The following is a 25573-nucleotide window of genomic DNA, read 5'->3' as shown; positions in this document are numbered from 1 at the left end:
ACATTACTGCTCTGTGCTCGTGACCTATGTCACCAACGTTATTACCTGTGCAGCTGCTTTCATATTGGCTGGAGATTTGTGCTGTGCTGAAAGTTCAGGTATGAAAAGCCGGGAAGAGGTGTGGTCAGGAGGGAGACTGGAAAGAGGCGGAGAAAGAAGCGGAACACACGCAGGGAGAACGCAGACTCATAGAAACATATAATGTAAAAAAACAAACATCTTTGAGATAACCTGACGGAATTGATCAGATGGTGAATTATTTGAAGGTGGTTTAGGATTCAAAGAAGAGCTGCGATTTGTGGGAAAAGTCCTCGGTCTACTTTACCGGAGGTTTCAATGCAAACATGGATCAATTGTCTCGGTGCGTGTTCGATTACGAAATATAGCCGTCAACAACCGGATTACTTTTTATTATTTTTGATTGACGGTAAGTTTAAGATGTTGCATCAGTTTTTATCTCTCTGTGACCGGGTTTATAGGGACGGGGAAATACGTTAAAAATAAAAAATAAAAAGTCAGAAAGTTTATGAACATATCGGGTTTCAAAGAGTTGTTAGTGAAAAAATGAGCAAATGCATTTCTAAAAGCATCGACATAAAGGCCTTTTTATATCAACGGTCCTTTTAAAGATGAGTTGAGAATGAATTATTAATCGAAGTTATCCCAAATGAAGCTATTGTGTGTATTTACAAGTGAAGGGAATACAAGAATTAAGCCTACATCTACTTAAGTATGCTAATGAACTTAATTACAATTGTATGGTACTTTACTTGAAGTTAAATTGCATACTACTTTATTCTACTTAACTACATATCAGAGGGAAATATTGTACTTTTTACTTCCTACATTAATGTGACAGTTTAATAAAATCTGTTGCATTATTATGGATTAAACTACCATCATTAATCACATCCACCAGCTACAACATGAAAATCCTACTTGCACAGTAATACATCACTGACACCAATCCAATAACACAGTCTGCACAAAAACACACACAGCGTCTAGATGTCATTTATTAAAGGCATGGTCTTCACTTCTTTGATAACAGATCAGAATAATAGTGTAATCTAATATTAAAGCGGTGACTTTTTTTCTTCTAATAAAGCTTTGTTAGAGCTGCTCTGTCACTGATGGATGAGGGGTTGATCTTGCTTTCTTCTTGGGCTCAGCCAGAGGCAGCGTGTGTCACCAGTGTAAAGAAATGCTCAACAACAGAAGTGCAGTTGTGCTGGATAAACAATGCTGTTGGCCATTTGAAGTTGCAGATAATGCCCTGTGAGATAAAAGTCAGGCCAGTTCAACTAGTTACTGTTCAGCCGTATTAAGCTATTAACTAAATAGTTGCACATTTAACACATGCCTTTAGGCTGAGAGGGGTCTTCAGTAGCTGGACAGGTTAAACATTGATCACTCTGTACATAAAGAGACCGATCACAGAGGTTCTCTTTGTTGACCAATGTGCATCTTTTCCTTTTGGAGTTGAGTGTGACCTGCAGACGATTTGCCTCATGTTCATTCAAGTTGGATGCAAATAATTGGGTGTTGTCCCTGGAAATTAATGCAAGCCCAGGCTAGTGCCCTCTTGCACTTGTCTGGTTTTTGAAGCATCGGTTGGCTGCGAGAAAGAGCCAAGTGTGATTGCTGGCATTGTGGCTCTGCTAGTTTAGCGTAGATGTTCATTTTTCCTATGGTAGCTGACGGGAGAATGTAGAAGTTCTTCCCTGACTCATACCTGCTGGGCTGATAAGCAGAGGTATTTATTGACTGCACAACCCCATAGTAACAAAGAAGAGTTAACCAAAGAAGAACTCGCTGTGTTTTAACTTTTCGTTTTTAAAGCAATAAGGAAGTTAAGAAAACTTTATTATCCTGATTATTGCGCCTCTGACTCTGGATACTGCAATTGCTTAGATGTCAAAGATGTTAAAGAAACGGAAATATAAAAGATAGTTAAGTTTAAAGAGAAAATGAAGCTCCAATCAGCCGTTCAGAAGCTGTCATACTGCTGTCAACACACAGCACAACTTCAGCAGTTACATTAGTATTTTGTGAACAGGATCCAGTCCGACTGGTGCCCCGAAACCACACACAGGTTAGGTCTCCAGCGCTCTGTTTTTCACATTCCCTGCAGGATTGTTGCCTCTGAGGTTCAAAATGAATCACAACGCAGTGAACACTCACTGTGATTCACTGATACTGAATCCACTTGTTCACGCTCCTGAGGATCTTTTATGTCTGTTCCTCTTCCTTATGTGATTTTACTCTCTTTCGGGTAGAGAACTGCCTTCAAATGACACTACTTTCACGTTCTCTTGGTTATAAAAAGATGCAGGATAGTAAATGTGATCAGCAGAGAGTAAATACTTTGCCAGTAAGAGATTCCCTCTTAAAAGTTGGCACACAGCTAAAAGCAGAACAATCCACACCAAGGGCTTTTTGTCAGGTCTCCTTGGTAATCTAATAACAAGGCCAAGTGGGAGCAAAGTTACCATTAAATAGGCTGTTTAATGAGATGAGGAAGACCCAGATAGAGCACTGGTTCGTATTTGTGTCTTTTAGGTTCCCAGACTGGAAAACGCGATTGAGCGCTAAATTTCTGTTCTTGTCGTGGTGTTTTAACAAGATTTAATGTCAGGAATTTAGATGTAAAACTGAACACTAAATACACTAAATGTCTCACAACTTTGACCCTCAAGGCAGGTCGGCCGGGTGATGCTGATGGACCAGGACACTCGGTGGCTGTACCATCTCCTGGCCGAGGTCCAGCTGGAGAAGTTCTACCTGCGCGTCAGAGATGGCCTCAACATCAGCCGCGTTGAGCACTTCAACTACGTCAAGGACTCCGACCTGGAGCAAATAGGGATCAGCAAACCTGGTGAGCCAGATCGTCTCCTTTGGTCATCCTCGCCGTGTACAAACCAATACAGTGTCTGTCTTATCAGACAAGCTCAGTAACTGATGGTTGGTTCAAGACGAATAACTACAGTTTGAATTACTTCTGGTACAAAAGCATTGTTTTCTGTTTACCCACAGTAGAGTGTTTGTCTTTGTTCTTTGGATTTACAGTATTAATGGTCCTAAAAATAATGTTGGACAAAATACAATCATACCACAATGTCCACTTACTTGTTTATTCTGAACCTTTCAGCCACATCTCTTGTCATCAAATGCTCAGCGTAAAGTGATTCACTTTGTTTCATCAAAGCAATGCCATTTTGAGGATATATAGTTTAGATTTAGAGCTGCTATGAAAATGAGAAATTACTTTTCTATGGTCTTGGTGTGTTGCTCTTTTCTCCTTTTCAAAATGAATTAATCGTCCAATCCTTGCAGCTCTACCAGACAAAAGACAGTAAAAACCACAGAGCAGATCAAGCGAGATGTAATGTGTTTACGAGTCAATCAGGTAGACTAACAGCAACTTCACTCCCCTCTTTCAATTCCAGTCCTGCCTCTTTTCAACTTCAATATGAAGTAGAGCAGCAATTTATTTGTTGATTATTTTTTTACAAATGTTATTTTTTTTTTTTAGTCTATAAAATGACAGAAAATAGTGAAAATCATCCATCACAAATTTCCAGAGCTCAAGATTACATCTCTGTTATCAAATTAATTTTCTGTTAATCAATAAGTTGATTAATTGAATATGCATATCAGCTGTTTTTATGAGGCTACACCTGCTCCAACATCCTGTTTGATGCAGAAATACTACAAACCATGAAAAGAATTTCGTTCACGAACACCATTTGTTAGTGTGGAGATTGTTGTTTACTACATATATATAAAAAAATACTATTTACTTTCTATCTACAGGCTGTTTTGAAATCAAACAGATTTGTCGTGTTGGATATAATTACATTATTTTTTTTCTCCTGCCAGCACAAAGAAGATTATGGGATGCCCTGAAACGCTACAAGACAAATTCCCGAGCACAGTCATGGATGCCCAAGGTCTGACACATGTAGTGTATCAAAGTTGTTGTAAAGTTCATGCCTGTTGTGTGAGAGCTAAATGTAATCAGTAATAAATCACTTTTATTCATTCATTGATGCACAAAGGTGGCCAGTGGTCGTGATCGGGATGGAGGGGAGCAGTGGAGCGGAGGCGCCCCGGCTCAGGGTCAGGAGGGCGGTAGCCGGGCTCTTCCAATTCTGATCCACGACAGTGAGCTGATTCTGGGAGAGAAGCTGGGCTCTGGGTCCTTTGGGGTGGTGAAGAGGGGAGAGTGGCACACGCCCACCGGCAGAGTGGTAAGGGACAGATTTGTAGAATTTCTTTTTGCATGTTTTTGGCATTTCTTGATGAATGATGCTTTATAAAACTAGCTGGTGAACACAGTGGAGCGTTTCGCAGATAAAAAGCCAGAGATTTACCTGAAGAGGTGGCGGAGACCAAAAAAGGAGCTAAAAGGAGAAACAGTCAACACTTCTTGTAGGTTTAAAGTCATGTGCAAATTCACATTACAACTTTCCTCTACTAGCCACCAATCATCAAGGAAAGGGTTTGGGATTCTCATCAAGGAAAGGGTTTGGGATTCTCAACATGGCGTAGTCTCCGTATGAAAAACAGATGCTGGGGGTTTAGAGGCAGGATTGGGATTGAGCCTTTCTCTTTTCACTCCTCTCAGTTGCCTGTAGCAGTAAAGTCACTGAGGAGCAACATGTCCCGGCAGACGGACACACTGACAGACTTCCTCCAAGAGGTGACCACCATGCAGTCACTGGACCACCCCAACATCATCCAACTTTATGGCGTGGTGCTCACACAGCCCCTCAAGATGGTAAGATATTTAAACATGGAGATAAAATGTGGATTCATTCAAACTAAGGTGTGTTCGGGAGCTTGAATACACAATGACCTATTTTCCATTCCTCTAGGTAACAGAGCTGGCTCCCTTGGGCTCAATGTACGACGTCCTGCGCTCGCGTCAGTACGAGTACCCGCTGATACGCCTCTGGCTCTTCGCGTCCCAGATCGTGGCAGGTATGGACTACCTGGAGACGAGGAGATTCATCCACAGAGACTTGGCTGCGAGAAACATCCTGCTGGCGTCCAGAGAGATGGTAAAGATCGGGGACTTTGGCCTTATGAGAGGCCTGAGCCAAGAGATGGATCACTATGTGATGACGGCACACAAAAGGATCCCGTTTGCATGGTGAGGTTTGTTGGGGAAATAGGTCGAGGAGGAAATAATATTGAGCATTCTCACTAATTACGTCCGTCCACCTGTTTTTCTTGCAGGTGCGCTCCAGAGAGTCTCCGTGTAGGCACCTTCTCCCACTCCTCAGACGTGTGGATGTTCGGTGTCACCATGTGGGAGATGTTCAGCTTCTGTGAAGAGCCCTGGTTCGGCCTGTCAGGCAGACAGGTACAAGCATGCCAGCTCCACGCGAACGTTCACGTTATGCTTTTGGTGTTTGTATGCCAGTCAGCGTGATTGTCTGCGTGTTTGGAATGTGTGTCCCCGCCCTGATGGAATTTGAGTTTGTGATATGCTCTGTGACTCAGAGTCTGCGTCTGTGGCATTCACTCTCTCCGATCCAGATTCTGTGGCGTGTGGAGAGGGAGGGTGAGCGCCTGGAGAAACCGCCGGATTGCCCCAAAGAACTGTACGGCGTCATGAGGAAGTGCTGGTCCTGCAATCCCACGGACAGACCGAGCTTCGTCCAGCTCACGAAATTGGTTGCAGAGGTCTGCAACTCAATGTGAAGCGTTTAACGTCTCTGGGGATGAAGAATCTGTTACTTAAAATGCTGCTGGAAGTGCATGATTTTTCAGTAGATCTTTGTTTTACTTTTCCTCACCTCTGTCTGCCTTTGCAGGCTAAACCAATGGAGGTGCAAGCAACAAGAAACTTTGATGAACCCAGAAAACTTGCACTTGTGGCCAACGACCTTGTGACCGTCATAGACCATGGGTGAGAGAAAGGAGGGTGGAACTAAAAGAGTAAAGGAAATACTTTGAACACAATGAGCCTTTGTTAAGATAAAACAGGGGTTTAAATCAGCCTTTCAAAACCGCATTCCAGCCCTCATCTCATGGAGTCCTTGAATGCAAATTTGCTTTGTTTGATTGAACAAGTCTATCAGCTATGACACACTGTCTCACTGTTTGCAGCTTTTTTCATTCAGTAGCGTTTCAAGCAACAGAAAATACACCTACATCCATTAAAACTCAACTTAAAATAGATCGTTTTTCCATAAGTCATGCATTGAAACCCCTCACTTAAATCTAAGTCACAAAGTGTTCAGTGCACTCTGCAACTCATTAAATATCATTAAAATTGACTCAATAAAGTGGTGTAAGAATATATAATTTACAATGAATAAATTATGTTGGTGTTATTAATGCAAAATAAAAAGTAAAATGCAAACACTGAAAGTCCTACAGTACTGTGGTACAGACTCATTCATTTATATTTTGCATTTTATTAATAAAACTAATCATAACATTGTTTGTTTTTAGCATTAAGTTTATTCTTGACCTTTGGGAACTGTATGTGTAAACTCCACTTACTGGCTTTTCAGAGCCGCATCTCACGGTCTTCTTTAGCAAACGTTGAACTTATTTCTCTTTCTCCTTTTAAAGCGAGACTAAATAACCTTTGTCGTCTTTTTTTGTGTTTTGCTACTACAGACTCATTGGTCTGGTATGACCAGGAACATATGGTGGCTAATTCGCTGACTTCCCTACTTGTGCCAAAGTTACATCCCTGTAGTCTCACTTTAAACAAATACAGCTATTTAGTTACTAATTGACATTTCTTTCTCTCTCTCTCTCCGTGCAGTCTGGAGCTGAGTGAGTGGAGAGGCCAGAACCAGAATACGCTGGCAGTCGGCTGGTTCCCCGCGAGCTTCACTGTGCTGCCGCTCCCTCCTGCTGCCGTCGTTGCCACTGCAGGCAACCCCGGGCCCAACCCGGCTGTTGCCATCCCTTACATCTCAACCCCGCTGAATGGCAGCCTGCACCACACGGGGCACGGAGACATCAAACCTGACCGCTGCTGGGGAGCACCTGATAGGCTGGACAAGTCAGTGACACCATGCATTCATTTCTCTCCATCTTACCTTAGGCTGTCTGCTGTGTTTGCATCTTCTACAAAGATGTCAATATGGAGGGAAGCTCTTTTTTTTTAGAGCACAACATTGTGTGCTGTCAGACTCTATCTAGGCTGAACTGAAAGTACCTTGTATTGGTTTGGTCAGTCTGCAGGGATAAAAATAAGCATGGCATGGCAGTAAAATGACTCGGGAAGAAAGGTTCACTGACTGACATAAATTTGAAGCAGTGAAGCTGTCAGGCTCTCACACTGGCTCAAATAAAATAGGGATTTAGGGTGGGTGGGTGTCACTTTTATTGCCTTGTAGCCTTTGCAGCTGTTCTGCTCATGTAGTATTCAGAATACTACAAAACAAAGAAAAAAAGTAGCTAGTTGTGATTTTTCAAACTACAGTTCCCATTTTTTTTTTATTCTGCCTACATCAGGAAGAAAACCATATAAACTTCCATCTCAGGTTCCTGAGTCAATGTGTTTCATTGCAGAACAACAGTGCAGCACTGAACTTTCACCTGCTGTCAGAGAATATAGTTTGTGAGCCGAGGCTGTCAAGCTAATGTGTTTACTGTTCTGATCTGTGCAGCGGTGGCAGCTGGAGGGCGGGCCCTGCCAGGGAGAAGGAGGGCTCCAATCTGCAGAAAATGGCAGGTAGGTAACTCAAAATAAAAGCAGCCGCAGACTGTAGCGAGTTAAGCTGTGAGATGTACTTTATATCCAGATCAACATCATGATATGACTAGATATCATCTGGGATTTTGAATATTAAATTGTTGTACTTAACATATCCTTGATGTTGTATTTTCCCGGTCAGGCTGCATTAAAGTAGACGATCACATCCTTATTACTTAATGATTTATTTATTTCATTCTCATCCTCATTAGCTTCCACAAAGTGGTTGCTGCCCCTCCTAAGGGCCACCAATGACTTTACCTTTCTCATAAATCATGTCACGCATCATTACTACATATTACACATTGCATTAAACCCTCAGATCTGTAAACAGTGACATTTAGTCAAAACTGCTCAGCTCCAGTAATAAGCTCTATAGACTGTAGAAACATGGCTGCCACCCTTTTTTATCTTTTCATACTTTAATACATACATTTGTTTTGTTATTTCTCAACACGTTCTATTCTAAAATGCTGTTTGTTATGAAGTTATTAAACAACAAGCCGCTACCTCTTTATGATTAATGTTGAATTGTGCATTAAAAAGGCCTGTCTGTGTCTTCAGGTATGTCTCAGAGCCTTGAGTCAGTTTTGAACGGACAGCGGCCCAGGTCTCACACAGTAGGGATGCTCAGAGTGGATCAGCACGGCAAAGTCATTCCCCCTGCGGTGGCAGATCGCAGTGCGCTGATGCAGAAGGACCCACGGCGGTTCAGCGAGGCCAGTATCACGCCGCCTGCCCGGCCGCCGCCCCCCAACCTGAAACGCTTGAATCTGAAACCCCGGAGGCCAACGATCTACCCGGTCCCAGGCACCTCATGGCCTCCACAGTTGGTCCTGGCCCCTCCGGCGCAGGCGCAGCCTCCACCTCACCCGCGTTACCCACCTCAGCAGGGCATCGGAGGCTCCAACCTGGCTAAAATGGCCCACATGGCACGCTCAACCCCGCAGCTGGATGAGCTCACGGACAACAGAGAGAGAGATCGAGAGAGGGAGCGAGTCAGAGATCGAGATAAGGCTCATGCGCAGAACACAAGAGACAATCTCACCACACAGGTAACACGACTGATTTATAATCTTTTGGCGTCTTCTGTGTAAAAAGTTGTTCAATGGATTACAAGTACAAGCGTTGTTGCTCTTGCTTTGCTCAGATCATGGAGGCGGTTCATGGGGTGACCATTGAAGAGGTTCACGCTGCACTTCAACGGAATGACTGGAACCCAGTGCGAGCTGAACAACAACTCAAGGTCAGACCATGAAATGACGACGTTTAAAAGTTTAGTTGTGTATTTTATTTAGATAAATAGAGCAAATCTACAATGTGTCACCAAGTTGGAATTGGATGCTCACCTTTAATGTAGACTAACCTTATGTATACTAATGTCTACTTCTTTTCAAGTGTGACTTTAATCAATTAGAAATACGGAATTCGACATTCATGTTTTTGACATTTTTAATATGTGATTTTGTAACAACTTGCAATTAAAAACTGAAGCATGTTGCACTCCAGGACATGCCCTCAACAATGATTTCACAGCAGGTGCTTTGCATTTGAATGCTGATGGAAACACCTGCACAGAGGTGCAACTTACCTGAATGTTTCAGCACTCAGAAAGCAAACAAACCATCTTTCTTTGTCCGTCTTGTTCTCCATGAATGCTTGAGGTGTTAATGGATATACGTATCTCAAAATGTTTGTATTTTGCTTTTTTCAGTTGGAGCAGCTGTACTTGCTGAGCCTCTGCTCCAGAGAAGACTGTCTGAAGATCCTCTCCAGACACCAGTGGAACCTGCAGCTGGCCAGCAGCTACCTGATGCGATGGTCGCGGGAGGAGCGGTCCCCAGTTAGTACAGAAAGACGAGTCTGAAGGGATTTTCTCGCTGATTTTTTTACATTTATTCATTCATAAATGGTTGACTTTTTCAGCTACAATTCTAGCAATGGAAGCTGCCAAACACAACTATGGGAACAGAAATTTCATAAAAAGACTGACTGCTTTTTTGTATTTGTAATGAGATGCTGTTGAGCACGTTTTGTGCATCTTGCAAATATTTTTTATCTTAATGCATTTGTATATATTGTATGAGAAATGATTGTTTATTGAATAAATGTGATTATCTGGTCTAAATGCTGAGCTGCTGTATCTTGTAGAACACACTGATGGGAACACTTTCGAAGGAACTTTGTGTTGTGTTCAAGCGCATGCTGGTCTTCAGAACGAGTGAGTGTCTTAATTGAATTTGTGTTTTAAGACGGATGTCATTGACTCTGCTCAGACGTCAACCCAGTCACTCAGACCCTTGATATGCAGTATTCCGTTAGTCATTACCATGCGACTTCCATGTGTGAACTGTGTACACAGACTTACTTGTGGTCGTAAACTGTACAACCAGACACTGAATTTCGGAGTCTTGAATAGTAAGAACCATGATTACAAATTATGGGTGGACGGTTAAAGTTTGAGTCATGTCCCAGGAGCTGGGGCATGGATAGACATGTGCAGACATGCTCCCTTAAATACTATGCTTGTATTTCCCACATTCTTCCAGAGGATGGAGCCGCTTCATATTCAATGTGTGATACGAGAGGTTTTTTTTTTTCTCCTTTTGTTGCCTCTGAAGTAGGGCACGGATGAAGTCTTTAGGTAGATAAAGGAAGCTGATAATGACACCAATAAAGTGCAAGTTGTGTTGAGAAAGTTACCCAGTAACTAAAAAGCAGAGATTTACTTGAACTGGACTTTCGCTGACGTTGTTGCTTTCCCTTTTGAAGCACAGATCATTTTTTCCAAGTGAAACCAGATGTTCCACATTCAGACTTTAGGTGTCCCAGGGCCTTCCCAAAGATTCCCCGACAATCAGCGGAGCAGAAGAACACAGACAACACTATACAACTATAGAAACGTATAGCATTCGTTTTATTTGTGAAGTACAGGGTATTTTTTTTATTCTGACAGACAAAAAAAAGAAAAACAAAAGTGCTTTCAATGATCATCAAACTGACACAATGAACAAATAATTCCAATAAATGTACTGTACAACCTTTGGCCATGCTTTCTTAACCTGAGGTCAGACTACACAGAAGCTGATGGTAGTATTTACACTATATAAGACACATTCAGTTACTGACAGAGCTGTGATCTGCATTCGAGAGCACTAGTGGCAACGAAGCCTCACAAGAGGCACACCCATGTCTCACGAGAACGATGCTGAACAAATGCAGAGCAGAGAGCTGCATTCAAGAGCAATTCGGAGCATTTGCAAACATAAACCTGACATTTTTCTTTTAATCCATTCTGAAGCACAGCGATCAGACCATATTTCACAAGTTCACATTCAGGTCTCTTCCTGCTACACAAAATGACAGTCAATGTGTTTTCTTATATTTCTCACTTGACTAACCTAAACTTCTGCTTTTTTATGTTCTTCACAGATTACACGATCTCTCTCCTTTATCATGACAGTGGCACATGTTAAAGGCAGTGGTATCTCGAGCAACTGGATGGCGAGGTTTGGCAGGCACGCCCCCTCTCAATGGTAACCACTAAACCACAGAGGGAGCATGAGAGCATTTACACTGTAGCCTGTGCTACAGCATTGTTAGATCATGTTATATCATTAAATTCTCATTAAGGTATTATCACAAAACTTTTAAGACAGACGGTTTCGAGGAATAGAGAGGTCGCTGAGTGGTAGAGAAAGAGCACTTTGGTAAATATCGTCGACTAAAAGACGTTCCCCCTCTCGCTAACACAACCACCACTTCCCTATAAGCCCTAAATAATGGCAGCCTGTTTACAATGGCTGATTTATGTAAAAAAGTTGTATATAAAGCTTTTGTTAATGCATGAGATTAAAAGTCTACAGCCACACTAGCAGCTCTGCGAGGCGGTTTTTAGTGCTTTGAGCTAAATGCTAACAAGCAGATGTCCAGCAGGTAGGTTAACATGCAAACAATGTTAGTTTAGCTTGTTTGCATGCAAAACTGTGTTAGCACTCAAACAACATTAATATTAATTAGCACTAGACTAGATGTCAGATGGCGGTAACGTTCACCCACATCGAGTAGATAAAACTACAGACTGTATGGAATGTAAGGAACATTGGCAACGTGGCAGCCGGTATCAGTCACTGAGTGTAAAAAACAATCCATGGCAGGCATCTGGAATCAAGAGTTCATGAGCTCAATTTGGTCGGTGTGTATAAAATGATCCTGGTGCAAATCACCATTTTGGCTGGAATCTGGTGACGGAAGGATTGGAAAAAAAAAAAAAAAAAAAAAAAAAGTACACAAACAGAGATTGCATAACTGGCACTTGCTCTCATGCGGTTGCTTTCTCTTCCGTTATGAAAACACCGTGCTGCGCTGGTTGGCCTCCCCAACCTTCTCGAAGAACATGAAATCCTGCAAAGTGGCAACAAAGAAGGAAATCAATTCATCCTCTTATAAGACTGAGGCAGAAAGTACAGTATACACAAAATAAAATTGTTGTTATTCAAAGATTTGGGGGGGGGGGGGGAGAAGAGAAGAATATGGTCTTACTATGAGGAAGCAGGCTCCCATGAGCACAGCTTTCAGCTTCACATCCAAGTCCAGCGGGAACTGGATGCCAAAGTTGTCCGTGTCTGTGAAGACTTCCTTCAAAAGGCCGCTCCACTGCTTGCTGATGCGACCAATGGACTTGTCATCATCTTTGCCCTTCAGCTGCAGAGCAATAAGAGCAACAATGTCCATAAGATGCTTTATTAAGTATACTATACTGTGGACTTATGTTGAGGCGTTTCCAGAAAATGCCACACTCTGATCGGAACTGTTGAAATGAGAAGATTGAAACCACTCATGTCTGTAGGATAAATACGAAGCTACAGCCGGCAGGCAGTGAGCTTATCTTATCATGAAGACTGGAAACGGGGGGCTAGCTCCGTTTCAAAAATATGTAGAAATGAGAGCGGTATCGACCTTCTTCTAACACCACGATCCTCTGACCTCACCTCAAAGTTGACGTCTCCACAGCAGTTGCAGGCAAAGCAGGGCCCATCCAGTCTCAGCACGGTCTCCTTGTTGGGTCCCTGGATGGAAAACTTCGGCAGGCAAGGGTGCCAGTCCTGTTTCACGTAGCCTATGGTGGTGCCCGGCGGTGACTGGACCTCCATCTGCGGGCCACACATACATAATTATATACACACACTAACGTGCCACAAGACTAGAAAGTTTTCCCTGAGAGCTTAAAATCTGCCCTCATCTCCTGACACTGGCAGCTTTAAATAAAGCATCACGGGGTTATTAGCATGCGACACATGTGACACGGGACAGCAGGGATGATAATTGAACCTCTGACGGCTCCATTGTGGCACCACATAACAAAAGGTAATAGATACCACATGGCTCCTGTCTGGCCAGTAAACAGAACTGCAGTATGCGAGCGTGTAGCAGCATGGCTTTGGGCCAATGGGAACCTACTGAAGCCAGACTGCAAATGATGTGATTAAAGAGAGAAAGAGAGCGGTCTCAGAGGTAGAGCGATGGCAGAGGTTCGGGGGAGTCCAGGAGATAGCTTGGGCGGCGGACAAAGAGCCATTCATAGTCTTAACAAACCCCGTGCCTGAGCAGACTGGTGCACAAAGACATCGAAGCGCAGCTCAGCAGCTCGTCAGTAACACAGGGCGAAGGGAGGAAAGGCAGAAGCCGCTAAACATGAGCTGTGAGGCTGCAGATGTTTCAGCTGATAGGACCAAGTAAGTTTCATCAGCACTATTAGCTACTAATTCTTCGCCGGAGTGAAAACATGCACACAAATCACCACTTCAAAATCCTTTTTGGAGGGCTGTTTTTTTTGCATACTTTTAATGGTATCCAGACATGCAAATAGTTTTAGCTTTACTTACTGTCCATCTCAACAACAACAACATCGCCTGCCAGAAACAACAACCCCGTTACACTCTGCAGCAACAGTTTTCTTAAGAACTATTTGTTAAGTAGAAAATAGTTCTTGTTAAAACTGATCATCCAGAGTAACTAGGACATTGTTTCTGGACAGACACGTTGCTGCTGAATCTTCCAAAATTAAATTCGTGCTGTGAGCACCACAAATAAACATTGTATCGAGGTGGAGGAAGAATTCTCAGAGACAGATACCTCAAAATCTGGACAAATAAGACCCAGAACGAGGTCTTTAAAGGGTTCTCCTTGGTTGTTTAGCTTAATTTCCAAAAGGAAACCTCAAAAATGATTATTGTTACGTCTAAACCAGTAAGCTGAAATATGAATCAACTCCTCCAGCAACTCATAGTTCATTCTCCATCGCAAACTCTTCAGACAATCAATATGGTTAAATATTAACAACCTTAATAATGGAGCACGTTATCACAGTGCTTATCCAAAAGCAGAGTGAGAACTCGATTTAGGGCTGAATGAACTATTGAATTGGCACAATATTGGTCTTGGTGTGTTAAATCAATATAATATAAGGCTATTAAAAATGCTTTTGACACACACACACCTCTTGCAGGCAGCAGGGACACCAGCAGGAGACGCAGCGGAAAGGCCGTATGAGACGGATGACCTCCCTGTCCATGTTGTCCTTGATCTTCATGTCGAAGCTGCGCAGCGAGCCACAGCAGTTCCTGGTGCAGCAGTCGTTCTTCTCTTTGGCCTTGTAGATCTTTTGGCCCAGACTGTTCTTTATCTCGTACTGGTTGTTGGTCTCAAAGCCAATGAATGCTGGGCGGGAGGAAGGAAAACGGGTGGGAAACGGTGAATAACAAAGTGTAGATAAGCAAAGAATTTATGATTTATATTGAGAGGTTTAAAGCTCACTGGTGCACCAAAACCTGACAAAAAATGCTGCGGCTGGTTATTTGCGGTTTACAGTGGTGTATAGTAACGAAGTAGAAATACTTCGTTACTGTACTTAAGTCGTTTTTTTTGGATATCTGTACTTTACTTCACTATTTATATTTCTGTTGACTTTTACTTTTACTTCACTACATCTTGCAAAGAAAACTGATACTTTTACTCCGATACATTTCCCCTGAAACCTTCGTTACTCGCTACAAAATCAAATCTATCTTTAGAAACAAAATGAATCATGAGACCAGCGTCGGGGACTGTGGTGGAACAGAGACTGCAAGCAAGCAGGTTTGGTGAATCAGTTAAATCATTGGTTAATCACGTTAATGCGCAAAACAAGTGCTCTCAAAGCCGCGGTGTTTAGATTCCCAGTGATGCCCAGGATGCTATATGCTAAAGCTAGCGAGCGACAACACGAGTAGAATTCCACACAGGACGGGTGGGATGAGGAGAGGTGGATGGGTCAAACAAACACTGGTGTTTCCTCCAGGAGGCCGCAGTTTGTGCCGTGCGTGAAACGAGAAGCCAATGTTGATTCATTTGTGACGCCACTTCCGTAGATATTTTAACGCAAACCACGATCTTTTCCTCAACCTAACTAAGTAGTTTCATCGCCTAAACCTTAGTTGTTTCCTGTGAAGATGGAAGTTTATTTTGGAAAGACAGTATGCATGTAACAAGCGAAAACAGACTCATGCTGCTGGACTTTTGCAGGAAAAACGCACGAAAAATGAGGAGTAACTTTTCGTAAGATATCAATAAAACGGGGATGAATTTATATCATTGTATAACGAGAGTGACATGAGAAGATCAATCTCATGTCTGTAAGTTAAATCAGCTATAATCACTCTTTTAAAGTGATTAGTGACTCGTCTAAAACATTTAAAAAAGGAATAAATTCAATCGAATCATTCTATACACTGTAGCTTCTGTACATTCTATTAGAATGTACAGAAGCTACATTCTGATACAATGTAACTTCTTTACATTCTAATAGAATGTAAAGAAGCTACATTCTGATACAATGTAACTTCTTTACGGAATGTAAAGAAGCTACATTGTATTAGAATTGTCTTTTCAAGTAATGACTGGGTTGTTACTTTCGGTGCTGCTTTAGTATCGATCATGTTTTGATATTTGAGTCATTTTGTGGATGATCAGATGGAGTTATGATGGTAGCAGATTCAGCTTGAGCAAAACCTTTGCCTATTGTGTTCAAATCAGGCCCACAGGAGTTTACAAGGCAGGTGTCCTTTCTCAAAACACTGACCTGACGCATCAAGTGGATATTTTTTGCTGAACACAATATGATGCAATTGCCCTCTACATCCTCTAGTCGGAATGAGCATACTTATAAACACACTGTTACAACTCCTTCATAGGGTCATATTGCTTTTCGGAGAATTATGATGATAAGTTCATAGTAGATGCAAAAGTATACTTATGTACGATATATTATGTTGAACATTGTTGCTCCTGGATGGATCACAGCCAACCCAATTATTGTCAACACAGCTCCATGTCCTTGGTCATGGTGGCCACAGCACTTAAAAGAATAAACTTCAAAATTCTCAAAATTCTGACCCTTTGCTTTTTTATTAACAGCATTTACTTGTACTTTCAATACTTAAGTACATTTAATATCAGAAAATTACTTTTGATACTTAAGTACAATAAATATCAGATACTTTAAGACTTGTACTCAAGTAGTATTCTAATAGGTGACTTTTACTGGAGTCATTTTCCAGTAAGGTATCTTTACTTTTACTCAAGTATGGCTTTTGGGTACTTTATACACCACTGGCGGTTTACAAAGTGGAGATGTGACTTGATGAACATGTCTCACCCTCTAGGAGTTCCACTTTTTGATGGATCAGGATCTGGTCGATCTAAAACCACAAGAGGAAGAGTTAACAGTTCATCACTGCACAATATACCCAACCTCAAGTCTGAAAGTCTTGTTCCTCTTACAACAAGAGGAAAGGATGGAACCGCGAAGGGATCATTTCACTTGTTTGCAATGCAAAGCTACTTAATCCGTGAACTACCATGAAACCACAGACCATCTCAATGCTAGCTGCTGTGATTTAGAGAAGTACAATAAACTAAGCAGTACAAGTACAAACATTGTACATCTATTACAGTAACAAGTAATTGTAGTTACATGAATCTCTGTCTATATCTTATGGTTCTTTTTACATAAAAATCATGTGAAAGATAGGTGATGAGTGTTCCCTTTAGACCAGTACACGCCCAATTACAGTAGCCTGTTAGGGGGCCACATGTGATCTCAAGTGTAGCTTGTTATCATTAACTTCTGGGAGTCAGAGTCATTATCAGCAAACTGCTCGCTCGGAAACAGTGAGGGGAACAAATTCCAGAAGTGAAGGAGTGGCTCTTCAATAATCCATCTTAGTTCAAGATAAAGACACAAATCCGAAAACATGCGGCGCAGCATCACCGGAGTCCGTGGGTTATGAAAGATCTTTCTGTGATTTCTCTATCCTACCTGTGTGAGGTACTCGAGCCCCGGTGGGACCCCAACGGCAACCGCAGCTGGAGCCGGCGAGATCCCTCCATGGGGGGCGCCATACTCCGGTCCAGGGACTGGGCCTGGGCCGACGGCACCGGGCTGATACATGACAGGAGCTGGGCCTGCATTGTAGCCCATGTTGAAGCCTACTGGAGGAGCTTGACTGGGGTCTCCGTACCCGCCCGGAGCAGCTGGATAAGGGGCTACGGAGTGGCCTGGGTAAACTGGGTAAAAACAAACAATGACGTCAGTTTAAACATGATCGCCTGCAGCTGTTATTTTATTTGAATAACACTGTTCATTATAAAGGCTGCACACACACAGTTTCTTCACTGTAAAAACTGGAAGCCATCCAGCTTAACCTTAATGAAACATCGAAAAAACATAACACATAAAAACATAACTCAACTCAAACAAAGAAACATAAAACCCATATAATAATTTATATTTAAAAACACACAAAAACACAATACAAGCATTAAAAACATAAAGCTGTGTAAGGAGCTGAGGTCTAGGGTAATTGGAGGCGTGTACGTTTCAGCCAGAGGGCTCCACCCACTCACTCAGGAGAGCATTGGGATCAGGTGTGGGGAGAGACACACTTGGAGCTGATCTCATCAAGGAGATGAAGGCGAAGCAGGGAATCTGATCGGGGGAGATCATGCTGCTGGAGGAGCAGGGTCGCTCCTCCCTAAGATCTCCAGGGTTGGAGAGAATTAAGACCGGTCGGCTAGCGGCCCGGCTGAAAAAGTTTAGTTTGTTTAGTTTTGTGATAGAGCTCTGCATCTCAGGAATCGTGATCAAATGTCTCCAAGTTCTAACCTTCCAATAACATAAAAAGAATAGAATAATCTAGAGTCAGACAAACATTCAGGTCATCGTTGCACGACAGTGGCTAGACGGACGATGTCACGATCCGTTTGCGGCTGATAGCAGCTGCTCTGTGCTCGTAAGTGTGTGAGAAGAGTGGATCATCCTGCTTTTCCCTGCTGGGACAGCAGAGCCAATAAGCTACTTATTACCCGAGCCCCAGAGGAGAATGGATGCACTTACAAGGGAGCAAATATAAAGCCGATACTGGGCTATGCTACACAGCAATAGCCCTGGTGGTCTTCTCTTGTATCTCTCTCATGTTTCATAATAAATACGCTCTTTAAAAAGAGCTTTTTAAATAGTAGAAGTGCCTGATAGTCTTTATTTGGGCTTGAATTCAACAAATACAGACTTTTCTCTGACCAGAGCAAACTAGCCTAATCAGTGAGGTTTTCAGCAGGCAGTTTTACAGCAGTGACTCCAGTTTTAGTGGCAGTCTGGATGCTTCATTTCAGTCTTGATTAACATACATTTGTTTCTGATTGTTTGTCTAAGCCGGGGTCTGCTCTTCATCACCAGCTCATAACATAAGCATCTTCTAAACATGTTTGTTTTTTTAAAAGCTAACGGCGCCAATGTTTGGTCCAAGAGAGTCTGAAGCTATTAGAGAATACTGAATTACTCACTCAATACACGGTCCTTCACACGTAGGTTACTATAGCCACACAGAAAAGAGATGGTAATCTAAAGGAAGTGGGTACACCAGAGAAGTGCATGAGGATGTGATAAAGTGGAACCTGACTGTCATGTGCTCACTCACTACCAGATGTTTATCTCCTGGACAGTTATCTCATTTTAGACTCACCTTGATGATGTTGCTCAGTGTTTTTTTTTTTTCAACTATTAGGCTGACTATACTTGCCTACGTGTTCTTTGTCTTGTGAACCGAGTGTGCAAAGACCTTTTCTTGTGATCTGTATTCTTATCTGTAACGAGCATAAAACGGAAATGAGAAGTCATTTTTCGGGCAAAAAAAAAAAAAGATCTCAAATGTGAGAATCTTCTGTTTTATATTCATGTAAATTGAACACGTTTGGGATATGAACTGTAGTTTCAACAAAACAAGCCGTCTGGAGATTTGTGTTTTCCGTCTCTGGATGAGGGATTCTGTGTTTATTTCTTGTATTTTTTCCAATCCCCTCTGCCCAGGACACTCGTTTGTGTGTGCACTTAAATGGAAGTTTGTTTCAAAACCGACCAAACAGTTTTTTGTTGGTGCGGCAGGAAAGTCCACCAACAACCGGCTAAACAGGTTCAAGAGGTCATTAGACCGCTTCATAGTGAGATCATTCTTGCTCAAGGTCGTGGGCATGTTAAATCCCCAAAAACAAATATGGATTGAAGTTAGAAAGACTTTCTATCAAGCTTCTCAAGTCAAATTGAGGACGTGAGTAATGTGTTCCATGAACTTTAAGGCATGTTGTTGCTCCACCTCTTTCCACATTCCTTTCTCTGCTTGCAGGAAACAAAAGCCCAATAAAAAAACCAGAGTGTTCGCAGGAAGACGGCCCTCATTTCCACAGACAGGCCCGAACAGCGGTACCTTTCACTTCCTAAACTGCTCTTTTCAAACCAGAGGGAGGAGTTTGCTGAACCAACGGGAACTAAACAGAAGTGTTTTCACCTTAAGTTTCATGTAAACATCACCACCTGGGGAAGTACAGCGTTTCTCAATCGGAGGAATCCGGGTGCTGGACGAGCACTCCACTCCACAATGATGCTCAGTGAACAGGAATGTCTCATGGAAACTTTGAGATCCAACAACCAAATCATTTCAACACTGGCAGCAAAATATAACATAAGGGAAAAGGCCAATGAGGAAGTGTTGAAGCAATTAAATTACACTGGTATGAAATATCAGAAGAAACACTCACCACCAGGGCTCTTAATTCTTTTCATTGTCTGTTTTAAAAAATCAAATCAAAGATGGAAATCTGAAAGAAATGTAGTTATTTTTTCCTCTTTGCTAGTTGTTGCATTAAGCCGCTTACCAGGAGCAGACATGGCGAGCAGCTGGATGAAACTCTTCTGGGGACAGAGTCAAAGGAGGTCGCACTTGAGTCCACTCTCAGGATCTCTACTGGGAGGAAAGGGGGGCCGGGAGAGGGGTTGGCACAGAAACAGCAGGGGCAACAGTTAGTCTCAGATCAGTTTCCCTATAGTCACGTGTCCTGTTTGTCACCACAACACAGGAGTTTAAAAAGGGTATTATGTGGTGTTTCCGTTCCCAGCATGAGCAAACCGAAACAAGACAAGACTTTTGTTCTGTCAGGATTCAAGAGACTGATACTGTGCAGGAGCGGAGTTTTATTTGCATAAAAAAATAAGTGAACAATTTGCATTGGGCACATTTACAGCAACCAAGTCATAGTCCGCAAGTCCGGCCAGTGATACAGTGGAAACTAAAGAGGCAGCAAATAGCTCCCTTGTTCTCCGTGTTTGAGAGCCAACATGCACGAGAACAACAGTGGGTGTGGCGTGTTTTAGCAAAGGAAATGGGGGCTGTGGTCATTTATTTGTTTCCACTGGATAATCTGTTACTCCACTTCACTTCATCTTTTCTACCATTACTATTAGAAAGTACGTGATTTAAGCCGTATGCGCGGATAAATCAACTTGACGCGAAGCTAATCAAGTAACCAGTATATGATTTGTCTAATTAAACAATTATTTCCCCACATGACCAACCTACTCAGCCCTCTCCTCGGACTGCTTTCTCAACTCTCTGTCTCACGCACGCAACGTCCTGTAAAAACTTGATAAAAAATGTAAAGACAGGAATCTCACCTCCCTGGCAGCTGCTTTCTTCTCGAGGTCCCACGAGTGTAATCAAATTAATTGAAAGTTGAGGAGGCGGGAGATGGTCCACGCACGGACTTAAGGAGGCGCTTTTTCTTCCTAACCTGTTTTATCGTCACTGCCCTGTTGCTGCGCTCGTCCCTCCCATAAATACTTACGATATCCTCCTCCCCCTTATACGACCTTTATGGAGGCTTCCGTGTTCTGCACGGATTAGCATACAGTTGTGCGGAAACGGGAAACTATGTCGTATCTATCTTTCACAAGGCTTCTGCCTCTTCTGTCACTGACCTGAAATGTGAACGCGTTGTGTTTATCAGTGCCAGTCGCAGTGGAGGGAGCGATACTCGGGTTTGTGTCCTCGCACCAACCACTAGAGGGCGCTAATGCCTCGGTAATGACATGCACGTGCTGTCAGAACACTCAACTGAAAAACTACATTAAATACAGAAAACAGTGGTAATACTAACGTTAGTCAGTATCCATAGTACTTTAGAAGTGTATTCACTTCACTTATTTTGCACTACTGACTAACATTACAGCTAAATGTAATTGAACAAACTCCACTAATCTAATAAGAATATTAAACCGAAATTAGCTAAAGTTAACTAAACTATTGATCGAGACAAAAGGCTGGCTGACACCCCGCCATGTTTCCTCTCGCTGTTGTAAATTGAACAACATCAAACCTGAATAAATTAAGCTATACTTTAAACTATCTAAAGTGCATACAACTAAATTAAGTTTAGAATGGCATTAAAGCTGCACTGACTAATGTATAAATATCAACACTGAGCCAAGTGAATATGTGAAATGTGAAAGTGGTTAGCATTAGTAATAAACTAACAGAAATTATCATCTCACTGAAACTTTTTAGCAACTTGAACCCACAACTAAAAGTAAGTTAATATGAGGAAAGTCAAAAATATATGCTAGCAGCCAACTAGCTTAAAGACCTTAGCTAGACACAAACAAAGCCCTTAGGACACTGAATATTGAACTTGTCATGTGTATATGCTTTAAATTCACTTAACATTTGCCTATTTCATGTTATAAGTTTATAATGTATTTTGTAGTACAGTTTTGTATTTATTACCTGAGCCAATATATTTAGGTATGTTCTGGTTTCTAACACAGGTGGAACTAATAACATGATGACTGCATCTTGTTTTAGGCCTTTCAGGACCACATGCTGGCTCACATCGTTAATGCTATTCGTTACACCTGTGCTTTTTCTGCTATTGCAATTCTGTCATTTATTTCCCAGTTTATCTCCACCAACGTTAACCTTATGTAATCCTTTTTGTTCAGTTCATGCGTCTGTCTGTCCGTGAACACAAAAACAAATGGCTGAATTCACATTCCATTTCTGGACAAATACAATCTGACAAACGTTTTGTTTATGATTTACATTTTTCCCCCATGTTAATCGTTGGCTGCTCACAAGGCTGCTCACATTTGTGGAGGGAGCAGTCTTTGCTGAGTCTATATTTGGCAAGCCTGATACTTATAGGGCACTGGACCAGGGCGGGGTGTGAGATTCAGCATGCACACACACACACACACACACACACTTAACAGTAAATCATGTACACAAACAAAGATAGTGGATGAAGCACTTTAATATTACTATGCTATTCTTGAGGACCTTTACACCTTCTCATAATTAATGTACCATTTAAAACCATAAAAGTTGTCTATACTTGAATTTTAAAAAAAGTCAAAAATATATATTAACTTAAGAGATGAGAAAATCAACACCTCTCTCATGTTTGTACCCTAAATATGAAGCTACAGCCAGTTATCTTAGCTTAATAAAAGGAAGTCACTGCTCCAGATGAAGAAATAGTCCGCTACATAACGCCCCATAAAACCACGACTCGTCATTTGTACATTTAGATTGTTAAGGTTTATGAGAAAGCTAAAGAGATGCTGGTGGATTTTGTTGCCTTTGGAGAGAGCCACGCTAGCTGTTTCCAGTCTTAATGCTGCTAGCTGTAGTTTCATGTTCACCCTACAGACATTGTTGAGAGTGGTTTCAATCTTCTCAACTAACTCTAAATAAGCATAACTCCCAAAATGTCAAACGTTCCCAAAACTATTGTCAAGATATAGTACACTTTTAAATTTAATTAAATACTGTATATCACTTAGAATACTTCAACGAGACACCTGAAATTAATTTGAGTAAACTTATGCCAAGTTGTCCTGGAATCCAATTTACTTAACTCAAACCTTTACCTGACCTAAACCAGATCCTGATGTCCCCGTTTTGAAGGCCTACCCTTCAGTTTACATCTTCAGGAGGACATTTGGTCCTGTATTGCAATAATACAACACACACACACACACACACACACACACACACACACACACACATCCCGCCAGAGGCTACTAATGAGGCCTGTCCCTGATAATGAAGGTAATCATTGCGGCCTATCTGGCCTCTGCCCCTGCTGACATGCTGCCAGCCTTGCCTTGGTTTATTTATACACGCCTGATCTATCAGCACTAGCTCTATGTTTGGTGGGCCTCGGTGTCCCAGAATAGAAATAATTTGGACAGGGCAGGAAAAGAGGAAAAGTGAAAACGTGTCCAAATGCGCATAGCTCAGAGTGGACCCCCCCCACCCCACAGCCGGCCAATCTCTCCATCCGTCCCTGCTTCTCTGTCTCCTTTCTGTTTTGTTTTCTGCAGACAGAGGCAGCAGGCGGGCGGGTGGAGAGAGTTGTGTGTGGTCTGGATTGGGTGGCAATCGGCCGGTGAAGTCAGGCGAAGCAAGTTTTCAAGATGACCACACACACTGGGATAGGCCCACTATCTCTGATCGCTCTGTCTCTGGGCTTCTCTTTCAAACCCAAAGACATTGCATTAATGCAGGAGTGTTGGACAAAGTGGTTAGTTAATCAACTTGAATTTTGACTGTCGAATAACTTTTGACTATTAACTGTTTATGAATTATATAGTTTATTAGATTTAAATGCCAAATAGTTACTTGCTCTCCTCAGTTTTATGGTTGTTGGTAAATAGTTCAAATATTTCATTTTCAGCTCATATATTTTTTTAATGCCAAATGTCGTTGAGATATTAATTAGTTCAAAAAATATATATAATAATGGTATATGTATATGTATATGTACGTGTGTCGAGGCATGTTGTCAGCACCTAAAATCTCTTAAGAGAGACCTTAGAGGTTTGACACTAATGATGACAATACCAGGCGGCAAGGCGGCAGATCTAATTGGCATGTCTGAAGTCACATCACACACACACACAAACACACACAAACACACACTCTCTTAGCCTAAACAGCCACTGATGCCAGTCCCATAATATAAACCCACCCATCGATGCATGGCTACAAATACCCTCCTCACTGGTCAACAGCTCATAAGACACAGACCTGCACCCATCTTTGAGGACAGAACTCCACAGAGAATACAAAAGATTTAAGGTGAGCTTGTTGCTTTTTTAAAAATGAAATTGCTAGTGTGTTTATCGTTTCTGACTGTGGCCGTCGTACTCTGTGCAGATGCTTTGCTCCACATGTGTGCTACCTTTCCTGGCTCTTTACATGCTGCCAGAGGAGACGTCTTCTGCTGTATTGCCAAGCAGATACAGAGACAAAAGGGTAAACCTTTTACATACATTTTTGTCACCTTTTGGACAACTCAAATACTTGCAAGCATGCAATCCTATGCAGTCTATTTATAATGTGATTGTTGTCCACAGGAAGTGAACTGGCTGGACCAAGAGCTCTTCCCCCACCTGCATGAGGGCACAGACCAGAGAGACCTCTCTGTGGGTGACGCTGGGGAGATGGACCGGGATGTGGACATGCGCCCCCCTCATTCAGAGACTTTCCTCGCCCCAACAGAGCACCTTTCTCTCCAAAGGAAGAGCCAGAACCAGAACCACCGTAAAGCCAACGAAAAGAGGTGAGGAGAAGATGAGAAACCTCATTGTACTTTGAACGGCTTTGAACTTGTGTGAAGCACTTTTGTAGTCACACATCCTGAAATGTATGCAGAGAAAAAGCTTTACAAAATCTGGTTTATGTCTACTGGACAAACCAGGGTAATTGGAAATGTACTTAACTCACAACATAAGTAATTTAAATAACTTGTATGTCAACAATCATCTAAATCAATGATAGAATCAGAGCTTCTTTATTTGATGTATAATGATTAATGTGAAGACATTTCTAAATTCTGCTTCCTGTAATTATGTTTTTTCTTCTTTTAAATAAATTAAGTGTAAAGTTTAATATTGTTTTTGGAACGTGTGCTACAGAGTGATTGTATATTATGAAAAGTATAAATTGTTCGTCAGTCACTGCATGTGAAATGAAGTGATCTGGACTGCTGTGTCTACAGGAGGAAGGTCGCTCCTCTGGACTCCATCAGCAGCTTTCAAATGTCCAGTTTCCGAAAGCGAAAGGTGAGTTACAAGAGAAAACCGCTGTGGGAGAACTGTTCATTGATCTATATCAATCGTTAAATGTTACAATTTCTAAAGCAGACTCGACTGTCCTGGTCTATTTCTCTCTGCAATTCTTGGATCACTTATATTTCACATTTGTACGAAGACAATTTTCAACTTGCTCAGGTTTTCCATGACATTAGTATTACAATGGTTTTTAGCATCGATAAGTTGTAAAGACGCTGCTCTTGTCTGGTAAAACACTCATTTGCATGTTTGTGTTTCAGGATGAAGCTGACATAGCAGAGGAATAACACGAGGAATAAAGCGCAACTTTGATAATTGAGCTCCTCATATTTCCTCAGTGC

The 25573-nt window shown here is 42.0% G+C and overlaps 2 protein-coding genes across 3 annotated transcripts; one reads left to right on the top strand and one right to left on the bottom strand.

The window, feature by feature from the left end:
- Nucleotides 1-142: 142 nt before the first annotated feature.
- Nucleotides 143-11112, top strand: tnk1 (tyrosine kinase, non-receptor, 1). 2 transcript variants are annotated; one of them, XM_031851162.1, is made up of 14 exons: nt 143-427; nt 2704-2878; nt 3883-3953; nt 4062-4253; nt 4631-4783; nt 4881-5158; nt 5245-5371; nt 5548-5694; nt 5826-5920; nt 6791-7033; nt 7644-7708; nt 8294-8784; nt 8880-8975; nt 9444-11112. In XM_031851162.1, the coding sequence occupies exons 2-14, from the start codon at nt 2716-2718 to the stop codon at nt 9594-9596; spliced, it is 2274 nt and encodes a 757-aa protein (XP_031707022.1). In that variant the 5' UTR covers nt 143-427; nt 2704-2715; the 3' UTR covers nt 9597-11112. The 2 variants fall into 2 exon arrangements, with proteins under 2 accessions (XP_031707022.1, XP_031707021.1); XM_031851161.1 differs by having other exon boundaries at nt 2700-2878; nt 9444-11111.
- On the bottom strand, nt 10627-21103 carry LOC116385575 (phospholipid scramblase 2-like). The gene is made up of 8 exons (XM_031851163.1): nt 20772-21103; nt 19976-20061; nt 17088-17335; nt 16425-16467; nt 14229-14449; nt 12721-12882; nt 12272-12433; nt 10627-12133 (listed from the first exon to the last, which is right to left on the bottom strand). The coding sequence occupies exons 2-8, from the start codon at nt 19986-19988 to the stop codon at nt 12074-12076; spliced, it is 909 nt and encodes a 302-aa protein (XP_031707023.1). The 5' UTR covers nt 19989-20061; nt 20772-21103; the 3' UTR covers nt 10627-12073.
- Nucleotides 21104-25573: the final 4470 nt, after the last annotated feature.

This window comes from Anarrhichthys ocellatus, unplaced genomic scaffold, assembly GCF_004355925.1.
Source record: "Anarrhichthys ocellatus isolate YVR2014 unplaced genomic scaffold, GSC_Weel_1.0 scaffold11, whole genome shotgun sequence".
NCBI classification, from domain to species: Eukaryota; Metazoa; Chordata; class Actinopteri; order Perciformes; family Anarhichadidae; genus Anarrhichthys; species Anarrhichthys ocellatus.
The sequence above is the reverse complement of the archived record's forward strand: the minus strand, read 5'-3'. Positions and strand labels throughout refer to the sequence as shown.